At 39.7% G+C, this 13,140-nt stretch overlaps 1 protein-coding gene across 2 annotated transcripts; it reads right to left on the reverse strand.

Annotated features, from left to right (window-relative positions):
- Positions 1–1,743: 1,743 nt before the first annotated feature.
- Positions 1,744–10,700, reverse strand: LOC124413580 (3-phosphoinositide-dependent protein kinase 1). 2 transcript variants are annotated; one of them, XM_046894272.1, is made up of 4 exons: positions 10,487–10,700; positions 3,469–3,714; positions 1,994–3,277; positions 1,744–1,857 (listed from the first exon to the last, which is right to left on the reverse strand). In XM_046894272.1, the coding sequence occupies exons 2-4, from the start codon at positions 3,643–3,645 to the stop codon at positions 1,747–1,749; spliced, it is 1,572 nt and encodes a 523-aa protein (XP_046750228.1). In that variant the 5' UTR covers positions 3,646–3,714; positions 10,487–10,700; the 3' UTR covers positions 1,744–1,746. The 2 variants fall into 2 exon arrangements, with proteins under 2 accessions (XP_046750228.1, XP_046750227.1); XM_046894271.1 differs by lacking the exon at positions 10,487–10,700 and adding an exon at positions 9,923–10,074.
- Positions 10,701–13,140: the final 2,440 nt, after the last annotated feature.

Below are 13,140 nucleotides of genomic sequence, written 5' to 3' on the forward strand. Positions count from 1 at the left end.
GACCCGCCAAAAGCGGTCATTTTGGAAAAGCCACTGAGATCGGGAACAATTCTGAAAAACTCCCGAGAGAATTTTTCATAATTTTTACGAACTTCCATACAAACTTCAGCTCCACAATCAATGATATACCCTGTTTGTATAAAAAAATACATGGGTTAAACTGCCCCGAAGAATACAACCTAGCTCTCCTAACTTTATAATTTACAAATTACCTAACTATACATAACTAATAAACATCTAATATACAGTTAATATCATACAGATTAGGCAGCAGTTTAACACCCCCTGCGACGGAAGATAGTGGCTGGTTTGATTTGCTATTTACAAGATAATTTCTAATAAGATTTCGATAATCTGTATAAACATTTAAATACACGAAATAAATAACAGACGACACTTCGCCATTCACCATAAATTAACGAACAGATATAATTAACTATTTAAATATTATTACCTAAGATATAATAATAATAATTAGCCAACATGAACATTATACACGGAGTACTACAAACTATGGTATGGTCTTTAGTGATTCTTAAGCTATGAACAGAATAATGTTTCAATTCAAGTCTTTGAGGCAAATGATATACCTCTTATTCGCCTATTCAGTTCCGTTTTTTTTTCTTTCTTCTTCTTTCCTTCCTTCTCTTCTTTTAACTTTACTTTCCGTTTCTTTTGTACAAGCGAGAAATGAGTTAAGCAATATTTGCTGTATGCAAATGTCTTTGCTACGTCACACTTTTTTAGGTGATGTCCGCGAGGGCGCCATTGTAAATATTCACTGTGAAAACACTTGGGGTCGGACTGAGTTGTTTTACGAAGCCTGTTTGAAATTACTTGCTAATATTTACAGAACCGCATACGAATACGAAAACTCGTATACTTCAGGCAACGTAAATTAAAGCTGCAAAATTGTCCGCCATCGCGTTTATTTGCTTTCTTTTTGGTTCTCTTAAATTTATCCTACATTTGCTATCTAAGGACTTTCAGGTCCAAACGTATTTCACTGTGCTATGTATATTCACTATTTATTCAGCTATATATTTGCTAAATTTGCTAAACCGAAGCAAGATGTTTTCAATTCAACATACCTAGACACGAATTTACGTCGCTAGTCAAATCGAAATTTTGCTTGACAAAAAAGACAAGGAAATAGAAAAGTACAATGAAGTCTGATTTAAGCAATTGGAGAGAGAAAAGTCTTATAGTTGACAAGAATGAAGATTTTGCCCAACCGAATGGTTTGTAACTAATTATTTGAATTTCCACTTTCACGCGAGCTCTATTCCAGTGATGCAGTAGTGAACTGTAAGATTTACAACAATGTGAAGATACTAAGTTTTCCTTTTTCTACTCTTTTCATTTCTGCTACAAAATCGTTGAAACCAGCAATGTAAATCCACCTCGTTTCAATTTAGCAAAAACTTCTATGTCCGGCTATGCAACGCTTCACAGGTGCCTAACTTAATAAATAGAAAAACACAACTATAATTAATAACGGTACAACTTTGAATTTAGCCTAAAATTGCCTAAATCACGTATTAAACTCTATTCTATACACGCGATAATATTTATATAAATAACTCACATCAATTAACTTATTTCAATTCAATTCTCGCTATATCATCAGGCACCTCTCGCAGACTTTAATGTTTTTTCTTTCTCTTTTTATATCTTGTTTTTAATGAGATTTTATCTTTACGATTTTACTTCTTTCACTTGATAGTTTTTTAAATGTTTTTATACTCAAGCCGTGGATTCCTGGAGACCGTAATAATGGACTCGCATCTCTTCAATCGCGCGGCACCATTCCAGCGCGAAACCATCGGGATCTTCGAGATAATACGTTCTGTTCGGCTGTAAATATAAAATAGAAGAAATCTATTGTCAAAAAAGTTTGCATACAATTTGAAAGAAGTCTATTCTTTAACGACGGCAACCAGGTCAGGTTAGATTTAAATATGAATGAAACGGATCATCATCGGATGCTTACCGTGTGGATGAAGAAGATCTTGAAATTCTTGGGTTCCACCCGCAACTCAGGACTCCATGGAATTTCTCCTTTGAGGACCATGTTTACCATATCCACGTAGTATAGGTGGGGTCCGGTTGTTAATAGGAGCATTCTTCTTCTGGCAAACAGTCCTTTTCTCTTGTGCACCAGTCCTTGCTTCAGTATTAAATTGCCTTCAACAAAATAGTCCCACTTGTTGGACGACCTTTGCTTCTGCAACCTAGATTTGATCTCTTCCGGTGTTAGGTCGGCAATCCCTGCCTGTTTTCTTGGCTTTTCGACTACGGCTACTGGTTCGGGCCTCTCCTCTTCGCCGATACCAAGCCCAAGTAACCTCGTCAGTTGTTTGTCGTCAAGGCCAGGCTCCAGGTGATCGGGAACTCGGTAGTGGGATCTCAATTCTTCGTGCTCCGAAGTACCAGGCAGGTAGGGATATATCGGTGGTGGTGTTTGTTCGTGAAGTGTTTCAAAGTCAACTCCTTCGAAGAAAGGATGCGCCCTGATACTGGGATAACCAGCGCCGTGTTCGTCCTGCGCACCTAATCTCTGAGTCGGATCGAGAACGAGGAGTTGTTCGACTAGGCTCTTCGCCATCTCCGAGAAACCGTCAGGAACTTCGTAGTCGAGTTTTTGTATCTTCTGGAAGATCATGTAGTCGTTCCTTGCTCTGAAAGGTGGCAGACCGGCGACCATTTGGTATATTATACAACCAAATGCCCATAGGTCTGACGATCTGCTGGCATTTCTGTCAGTCAAAATTTCCGGTGATAGATACTGAGCTGTACCGACGAATGAATTCTTCCGTTCTCGAACGTGAGTCTCATTTTCGTTAAGCGGTACTTCGGGCTCTTTCAATATCTTCGTGCAACCGAAATCCGTGATCAGGACGTGCATCTTCTCGTCCAGCAGGATGTTTTCTGGTTTCAAGTCTCGGTGGATTATACCAAGACCGTGAAGGTATTCCAAACCTCTCAGGATTTCGGCGGAATAGAATTTAGTGCACTCGATGTCGAAGGAGCCAACCTTGTTGATGTAAGGTAGAAGTTCGCCGTTTTTCGCGTACGAAAGCACGAAGTAGAGACGGTCCATATCTTGGAAGGTGCAGTAAAGCCGGACAAATGAATGCTTCGCACCCGCCAGCATATTCAGCACTTCCTTCTCACGCGTCACATATTCAGTCTTCTTCTCCTTGATGATGTGACGCTTGTCGCACACCTTGATGGCGTGTTCCTTGCCGGTATGAATGTCCTTTGCAAGGTAGACCTGAAATGTCAAATTGAAATATGAGAATAAATTTCCACCAGAAGCCCCTTTCTACTCCGAATTACAAACGATTCTCATCATATTCCTGGACCGTGTAGACATTTTATTTCTCAGGAAATTTCAAAAGTCCTCCCATTTTATTTACTCAAAGTCACGAGGAAATTTTTATCTTTATTCAATGGTCGACTTACCGTTCCGAAGCTACCCTCGCCGATGACCTTGCCAAAGATAAAATCTTTTGGAGTGTATTTCGCAGGGGTGCGATTCGTATGGGCCAGGGCCGGATTCGTGGTGGGAGGAACCCGGGGCGCCGCGGTGTTTTGGGGCGCCACGACCCCGTTGGTCACGTCGTTCGTCGGTGGAGACATTTTTGACACCGGCTCCTCCACCGCTACAGCCGGCTGTGGCGAAACGGTAAGCGCCTGGTTCGCCACACGCTAAAACAGAAGAAAAAAAGAAAAACTTTTAAGTAACGTGGTTGAAGCGTGATAAAATGAAATTCAGCAATTGCGACACAATTCGCAGCTGCGAATACGACGTTTCGGTTAAAAATTGTCCTTGGATTGTATATTGATTTCAAATTTTTTACCATACATGTAAACAAGTGAGACTCGCGTAAATTTTTAACAAAGTGCACGAAACACCTCTCGCGTTGCCGCGTGATTCGAAGTAATTTTAAAAATATGACGTATTATATACAGTTACTTAATCGTCATTTTATTTGTACTGTGTGATAAAACGTATTATCGTTATCATTATTTTCGCATAGGTCCTTGGTGCGTGTGGCGCATAATCTTCCGACCTTGTACAAGGCTTGCAACGATCGTAAATTTTTTTCTTTTTTCATTTGATTTTACTCTTTTTCTCAACAGTTACCACGCAGCTGTGGAATGAAAAATTAAGCGTACTGTATGTCAAATTTTTTAGCTCGTACGATAAGGGACTTTCATTTTCGTATCAAAGGTACTCACACGTAGAGTTTAAAAGTTATATTTTGTAAATGACGAATGTAGGACTCGAAAACGATCATCATGCATCCTTGGCGACATTGCGCGTGAAACGAGACCAGTATTCGTAACCCCGGGGCATTTTTAGTTCTCATTCACCGAGAGAGGTGAGAAAGAGAATAAGACGAGCGAAAAAAAAAGAGAAGAAAAGAAATAGATATAGAGGTACAGACCTCTTTTGCATTTTGCTTTTAGGCAACTTGTTATGCGAATAGGAGAGAATAACCGCTCGAACGAGTAACCGAAATATATATAGTGAGAGCGAGAGAAGTTACGTGGTTGATGGAAGAAAAAAAGTGTCCAAACAGCTGTATACTCTTTATTAGGAACGTAACGTAACGACAGGTCGTGTTTTCATGATATTCACTGCCAGAGCGAGCAAATATTTGTTCAATTGTTCTCGTCTAGACGGGTCCTTCCAACCGTGTCAATACAGATTGGCGACGCGTAAGAGAAGAATAATGAAAAATTATAATTGGTGCGAGTCGATTCGTAAACTGTAACCATCATCTGCCAGATGGGGCATCTATATGTAATATGTTGGGTATGCGTATGTACGTATATGCATATACACAAGTAACGAAGCGACAGCGAAACGAATTTTGACAAACAAAAAAAAATCCTTGGCAATTTTTTTTCTTCGATGATTTTTAAACTGATGATTTCGGTCAAACGAAATTGCTCCATTATTACCGTGTTGTGTTGTCTTGTCCTGCGCAGTGTTTTTATGAGCACGTTAGCCTAAGTGGAGGTCAGTAACACCGTCGATCGCGAACCTTCCACGTGTATCATAAACGACCCGTCTAATTTAGGCCAATTGGCTTTTCTTCGATCTTTCTAGACAACCGAGTGCGTCATAAGAAAAGAACATTAAAAGGAAAAACAACAAACAAATCAAAAGAAAATCGTTCTTTCACCAAACTGAACACATTAGTTGGATACTGACAAAATCTTGACAGGGATAATCGAGAAATGAACCTTTACTGTGATAGTAATAGACCGAAATGGCTCCATTTTTTCAATGACGAGAGGTAGAGGCATAAGGCGGTAAATCGTACGCACAAAGGTGAAGATACGGCAAAGTGTAAAGTAATCGCAGTTGTTCGCGCGTTACTGGCCTAGCAACACTGTTTGGCATTGATGAGTCCGAGACACAGTCGTGGATGTTTTGATAAACATTATTTCGAGGCGCCGGCCCGCCGGCCCGCCGGCCCGACTCACAGATAATCCTATCAACTATTATTCAACTCTCGCATACATTCATGCTGTGACGATAAGCCATTGGCAATTTTGATCTCTGTGTTTTATTTGCGTGTGTGTGTGTGTTGCGTGCGCGTTTTATACATATACATACGTACATACATGGATAGATATAATACACATAATATCTATTCAATGATATAACATGTGTGTATATAGGGGATACGTGTAATTTATTGACCTCGGTTAATCATATCTTCATCGATTTCTCGGCGTGCATCGGTGACCAGTTTTTATATTTTGGTTTAAATTTTACCGTTAGGCGGCGTTAACCTTTCAAGAATTTTACTGGCTCGTACGTCGCCAATATGTGTATGATATATATGTGTACATGTATTATGTGTCAATCCGTGTGTCGTGCTTTGCAGCTTTCAGGAGTTTCGACGAGTTGTTTTTACACACCCGTGTGTTTTGGATAGAATACGCGTGTTTCCAATTCTGCAATAAGCCTTAACCACAAATTCAAATATATATAACATATTGTTTCTCGTACGTGTAAGGTATTCCATATTTGTTGCACCGTGCGATTGTTTTTATCGTAGCGAGATTTGTGGATTGATATTATTATTTTTTTGTTTATATTTTGTTCCTTTATTATTTTATTTTTGCGTTATCGCTGTACTTTGGGAGCGAAATTATAAAACGTAATTCCCGAGATTAGATGACAGCAGCGTACACTCTTATGCTATGGATTACATCTTGATACCCGCCGTAATTACCGTATAACTTGCAATGTGTTTACTACGCGGTTCTGAGTTGTTCGTTTTTTTTTTTTTTTTAACTTTCTTTCTCTTTTTTTTATCCTTTTTCTCAATATCGTTTGTTTTCCTAACAAGCATACGAAAAATATTTTTTGGTCGCATCGATGCAACTTGTATCAACCGGCTGTCATACTTTCGTGTCTCATAAAGACGGCACACCTATTGCATAAGTCAATTATACATGTTGTCTTGAAATAAATTGAAAAAACAAGATGTTGGAGGGGGGCATGGAGTAATGAAAATATTGCAACGGAGTGAATTTACTACGGTTATAAGTACGGTAATAGCACAAGTTTTATTCATTCATTTCACGTGATTAAATATTACTTCTGTTTTTTCACTTGCGATTAAAAAAAAAAAAAAAAAAAAAAAAAACAAGAAAAAAAGAATAAGAAAATTATGCATTCGAACAATTGCATTTCTTTTATTCCGCAATCAGTTAGATACATACCAACAATTGTGGTTCTCACGGTGTGATAAACGCAACGCAGCAATTTGTCGCTCGGTTAATATTTTGTATGTGTAATATATATATACATTATATGTATAAGAAAACAATGAAGAAAAACGTGTGTGTGTGTGTGTGTGTGTGTAACGTGTTTTTTCGATATCGATGCGGAAAGGTTAAAGATCCTGAAGATCCTTGAGCCTTGAGCTGGGAATAAAAAACGACACAAGGTTAAAGGTTTGCAGGTGTGAAATGTATATACGTACACGTATAAACCACATACACATGAGACTAAGGAAAAACAGAACGCAACGGGCAATAACCAGACTGTCGATACCCCTCGATCGTTGGAGGTGCACAACAGCTAGCCGACCAAGCAAGAAATCTACACACACACACACACACACACACACACACGTGTACACGCGTGGAATGTATGCGTATGTCACAGCACGTAGGTATTATTACCACATTGCCACCGTCGGTAGTACGAATGAAACTAGGGACGAGATATTTTTTTTCCTCTTCCTTTTCTGATAGTTTTTTTTCGCTTCGTTTTGTTTCTCTCTTCACTTTTTATTTCCTCCGGCTGAGGCTGTGAACTTGGAAGGATTAAAAATAAAGGGATAAGTACGTGAAAGCATTACGCGGTTCTCCTATACTGGTTCGTTCCCCTCAAGTCCCCTCCAATTCCCATTCCCCATACAACGTCCCACCACCTCGCGCTGGTTTACTGCTGGGCCTTCCCAGACCATGGCGTTAGCCATCCGTGGAAGGCCGACGACCTCCGCGTGCAAGTCTTCCTCCGTTGAGAAGGCTCAACACGCCGCCACCTTCCCCACTCTGCTTGGGGGGCTCTATGTTTTATATGTTTATACGAACACACGAACACACAGAAACACACAACATCTGTATCTATGGGAGTGTATACTACGTATACGTATTTTGTTGCCGGTGAATCACCCGGTATATTACAAGCAGCATTCCAACGGCTTTCTAATTTTAGCCGCCGCGCGTATCTTCGTCTTAGTCTTAGTCTTAGCCTTAGACTTCATCTCCGTCTTAGTAGTCGTATAGTGCAACAGCATTGCGCGCGCCTTGCTTCTAGTTTTGTTTTTTTCTTTCTACTATGCATTGGTAGGAGGAGGTTCACTCGCGGAGTCGGGCCGTAGTTTTATTTAGTTCCTACATATATATATTATATATGTTTGTGTGGATTTACACATTATATGTATGTAGATATGCGTGTTTCGTATTCTGTACCGCCTCCTCGCCGAATCCAACTTTTCTGCCTCCTCTTCTTCTTCTTCTTCTTCTTCTTCCTTCTTCTCCTCCTCCTCCTCCTACTCTTCCTCTCTTTACTCCGTGAGAGCTCGATGAGGCACTACTCTTTACTCGCTCTTGTTCGTGAATGAGATGCTCTGAATTTCACGTCGGCATTCGCAGACGCTGATGATGATCGGATCGGAACATCGTCGGCTAAATTCGCAACCGGGTAGAGATATAACAGCGGAAATAGAATATATCGAATAGAAGTAGTAGGACGTTCTGATTGATGATGAAAAAATTACACTTTTACAATTGCGAATATCATTTTGTCCTATACAAATATTTATGCTTTTTAATTTCTTTTCCATTGATTTCAATTAGTCTTCATTCACACATTCTTCTATTCTCTGTCGTTGGAAAAAAATTCACGAAGATAACACGGGTGTTGGAAAATTGGGCACGCCAAAACTGTTTGTTAAATGGGGAAAATTTTACGAAATACTATTCAGATTTATAGTGTTTAATGTAACGACAATGATACGTGTGCACGCATACGTTGCATGCTACGTACATATAAGTAAGAGAACGCCAATGGCGAAGCTGAACCGAGGTAAACATGTTTTTTTGAATGTTGTTGCGTTGAGACGGGAGAGAAAATATACCTAACAATAAGATACATATTGACCGGGAAGGAAAAGAAACGATGGAGAAAAAATTATTTTTCGCTTTTTGTATGTTGTATTGGAATCGTCGCTGGAGTTTCAATATTTCGTTCAAGAATAAGAATAATCTTGTTAAGTTATACGAACGAGTTGTGACGGGGCAAGAAAGAAAGATGAAGAAAATGGAATGATAAGTCGAAAAATCGTGTGAAAGATGGAAAACTTATATTCCGACTAATCTCCGCGATTTCCTAAGACATTATTTAAAACCGTTAACTCGACCCGTGCCACTGGCAAAACAACTGAGGATCGCGTAAACAACTTTCGAACGCTACGTGCTCTAGCGGCTGGCGAATTTATTCAAATTCTCAAATCTTACATTATTCATGTCGCGAGACAGTATGTCGCTAGCCGCCAGGTGTCAAGGGGGTTCCCGTAATATAATCTTCCTTCTTTCCTCTCCGCCCCGACCTATCAAACTTCTTTTCTCCCTCCGTGGCCGTTTCGCGAATTTTGCCATATTTCTTAGGCTTGGCTCACAGTCCGCGTTTTGTTTCGCAATGTACGTGGAAATTTTTTACATTTTTTTTTTTCTTTCTTTTCTTTTATAAGTATTCACCAAATTTACCATTTCCATTCATCTCATCATCGATCGTCAGTAAAGTCGTCGCAATCACGATGAGCGACTTATTTTCATTTTCCTTACAATTTTGCAAGCAGCTTGGACATCGGCGATAAAAGTTAAGAGAGAATGAACGAATGTTTTTTGTTTGTTTTTTTTTTTCCTTCTTTTTAAAAACTTTGCACGAGGATTAGCGAATGGAAGGAGGAATCGTATTGCGTGGCGATGATTTCGTCTATGGATTTCTGGGTACGTCGCGTTGTTGTTATGTTTGCGTTTCGAACGCTGCAGGCGTTCTCGCTTGCGCGCTCTTGTCATTAACGAGAGATAAGCATGAGACTAAAATTGTTAACGTCAACGTAACGAAAATTCGGAGAAAATATCATTATTGCGCAATTATCGAATGACTTTTCGAGAAGTCTACTATTCAGACTAACAACATGTTTTTTTTTATCATCGTTAAAGAAATCTCAAACATTCCGAAAAGTTCAAAGTAACGACTTTTCCTGTCCATGCATCGTTACAGTAGTGTTACTAAATTTGTCCTCATAGATAAGCGGATACACCCGCTTGTTCGTCCGTCCGTTACACACACTGCATACATCACAATACGTACTACGATGATGATATTTCGTCCGACAACAGACTTCATATCCAGTCGGGTGTTGTCCCACCCTAATTCTCGGTGTAGGATCTACACAAGGCGAATTCATAGATTCGTAGTGTTGTTGTTGTTTTTGTTGTTGGTGTTGTTGTTGATGATGATGATGATGTTGAGGATAGTAGTCACGGAAGGAAGTAGAACGGTAGAAAACAAACAATAAAAAAAAAAGTATCACTCCCTAAGTTTCCTATAATCACAGGTCCCACAGTGTAGTATATACATAATACAAATTCGAGTTGTGAAATAATCTGCACTTCGGTAGATGTGTAATTTCGTAAGTATCGTAAGAGAAACACGATACGTTCGTTCATTCGAAACTGTATAATGTGTTATTCGTTGCGCAACGAGAAACGTAACGACGAATAGACTTTGTTGTTGTAATATATAATATATGTATATATATATATATATATACACATATATTAGTTTTTTTTCGGTAATTCGCAGTTTTGTTTTTTTCTTTTTTTGCAATTAATAATCCACTCTGCGTCGATCCACGGGTTATAGGAAGCTTACCTTGAATAATTTCTTAAGCCTCCTGTAGCCGCGATGCAATCGCGACACGTACTGCTTGTTGGAATCCAGTTTGAATGATTAAAGCCACAGTTGATGGAATGAAAACAAACTTGCCAACTCTCAAATATAAGTAACGTTGTTGAACCCGATGTTTTGATAAACTCAGAGGAAAACGCGTCCGTGGCTTTTGAGAGCCGATCGCTTACTGAACTCTGCGGGGTGCGCGCCCCGGCTGCTAACCCGCGTTATCCCCTCCACCGGCCAAAAAACGAGGCCTGCGCGTTGCTCGACGGAGGCGGAAATCCCGCGCATGCGCGGAAGGCCTCTGCCTAACCGACGGCGCCCCTCGTCCATCCCCTCCACATCCCCACCTAGTACGCGCCTGACTCTGTGTGCGCGTTTGTTTATAGGCGCGTTCTGGGAAATCCCAGTCCGAGTAACGGACTCTGGAGCCTTCACATTCCCACTCCGGCTTTGCATCCGGTCGGTCCTTGGATCCGTCCGACGCTTCGGCGTCGCGCCGCGCCGCAGACTTACTCTCCGTTTACTCAATGCGGTTTAACGCACGACTCGGACGTTTCGCGCTCTTTATCAATTTATTGTACGTTGAGATATACGTACCTATGTACGTACGTACGTACATTCCTCGTTTACTACGAGCTTTCCTTATTTATTTATTTTTTTTTATTTTGTCTTGTTTTATTTTATTTCCTCCTCGCGATCATTCAAGGAAATTTTATATACCGTGTGTACTACTTTTTATTTTGCTCTTCTCTGTTTGTTTGTTTGTTTGTTTGGTTGGTTGTTTATTGTTATTCAGTTATTACTTTTTTCTTATACTTACAATGAAATGTAAACAATGCCTCACCGACATGTAGGTACTCATCGGCAACTCTCCAAATACGATTGATCGTTATTTATCCGGAGATTAATTTGTACCGAATGGGACTGTCGGCGATTCTCTGTCGCAGGTATACGATTCCTTCGCCTTATTGCTGCAGATAGGTTGTCACGTACCGTATAATGCGTATGTTAACCTGCATGTCGTACCTCTCGATACTACGGCTAGTCAGAATATAATATTTATATATTTAATTTCCATAAAATTCATTACCCGCGGCTTTCCAATTGCTCGATATCTTGTTTACGCGGCGAAGCGAGCCTCTGTCGCAAGGCAAGTATGTAATATCACGAGCTACGCGTGCCGTGGCACAGAACCTGCACTCGGAACTGTCAAAGTCCAAAGGAAAGCTTTGCGGGCGTTTTACATTCATTGTCAGTCGTACGTGCGCGTATGTTTATGATATACAAATGTATACATATGTCGATCGCATAATGTCTATGACAAAAATGCTCGAAAGGCTTGATCATTGTTGTGTTGTGTATTCTGATCGCTGCAGCGTGCAACGGGGGTTCGGTGCATTGATTCGCGATTCATTCCACCTTCAAATTATGAATATATGTATCATACGTGTTGGCATACACACACATATATATATATATATATATATGAGTATAACGCTTTGCAAAACCACGAATTCTCATGTACGCGTGTATGGACATGATTATTTACTTTTTGCAATAATAAGTATATTGGATAATTATTACGGTACGTTGATATGGAATTCTGACTATATGTACATACGCGATACACACATGTATAATGCGCATGTACGTACGAAGTGTACAATCGTTGTGCTGTACTCGTATTGTATCTACCAAGAAAACAGCGCGCGTTTCGTCAAAAGTGCATTCTAAGTATAATGTATAAATACTTACACATATTCACGCACCAATACGTGTAATACAATATGCCAAGGAGAAATAACGGCAATGCGAGTGAATACCGAGGTACGCAAACAAGATTTCGAATCCCTATATCCACCTACTTGATGATCAGAACCCTCCTATCATCTGTAGGAATGAAAATATTTTCGTACATATCATGGGTAATTAAGTTACGAAAATATGTTTGCGCGAACGATGTACGATGATTATATGCTTGTGCAGAGGGGAAAAATTCTATAACAGCTGCCGAGATAGCGAAAACATAATTTTACGTTGTACAATTACCTGTGTGTGCAATGCCTATATATATATATATATATGTATGTATACATGTAATTATAATGTACACACAAATTCAATTTGTCACGGAGATTGCAAAGTACAGAAAAAAAAAATATGACACGTATTTACTTTTTACAAATTTACACAACGCAACGGGGAGAAGAGTAACACACGTACGATTGTTCGACACTTGTGGCATATTATATTATATGGCGGATCAATGGACACAGTTTCTTTTTATACCAAATCATTCGATAAAATTGCGATCTTAATTATTTTGCGTAGGAAAAATTTGTGCACTCGTGGGCACAATATTATACGCAAGCATAATTATAGGCAAAGTCTGACGATCGTGTAATTATTATACTTTCACGGAGGCAGTTTACCTACGTCACCATGAGAGTCAATAAAATTGTTTCCCGATTGTTTCGCGCTCCGAGGTGCAGTTACTGCGATAAGGAAATACGCACCTAAGACGCCGTGAGAAGCTCTTTGATAGGCACCTGCATAATACATAGTTTACATGCGTAATCTACGTGCAAAGTCTGACGTATTTAATGATAAGTGCTTCGTATTATAAGAAT

The sequence above is a fragment of the Diprion similis genome, chromosome 12 (assembly GCF_021155765.1).
Source record: "Diprion similis isolate iyDipSimi1 chromosome 12, iyDipSimi1.1, whole genome shotgun sequence".
Lineage (NCBI taxonomy): Eukaryota > Metazoa > Arthropoda > Insecta > Hymenoptera > Diprionidae > Diprion > Diprion similis.

Coding starts and splice junctions, on each gene's coding strand:
- LOC124413580 (XM_046894271.1), bottom strand. CDS start 9,958: ATGAAGTCTGTTGTCGGACGAAATATCATCATCGTA. Junction 3,715..9,922: donor GACGAAATATCATCATCGTA/GTACGTATTGTG, acceptor CTTCTGTTTTAG/CGTGTGGCGAACCAGGCGCT. Junction 1,858..1,993: donor AGATCTTCTTCATCCACACG/GTAAGCATCCGA, acceptor TTATATTTACAG/CCGAACAGAACGTATTATCT.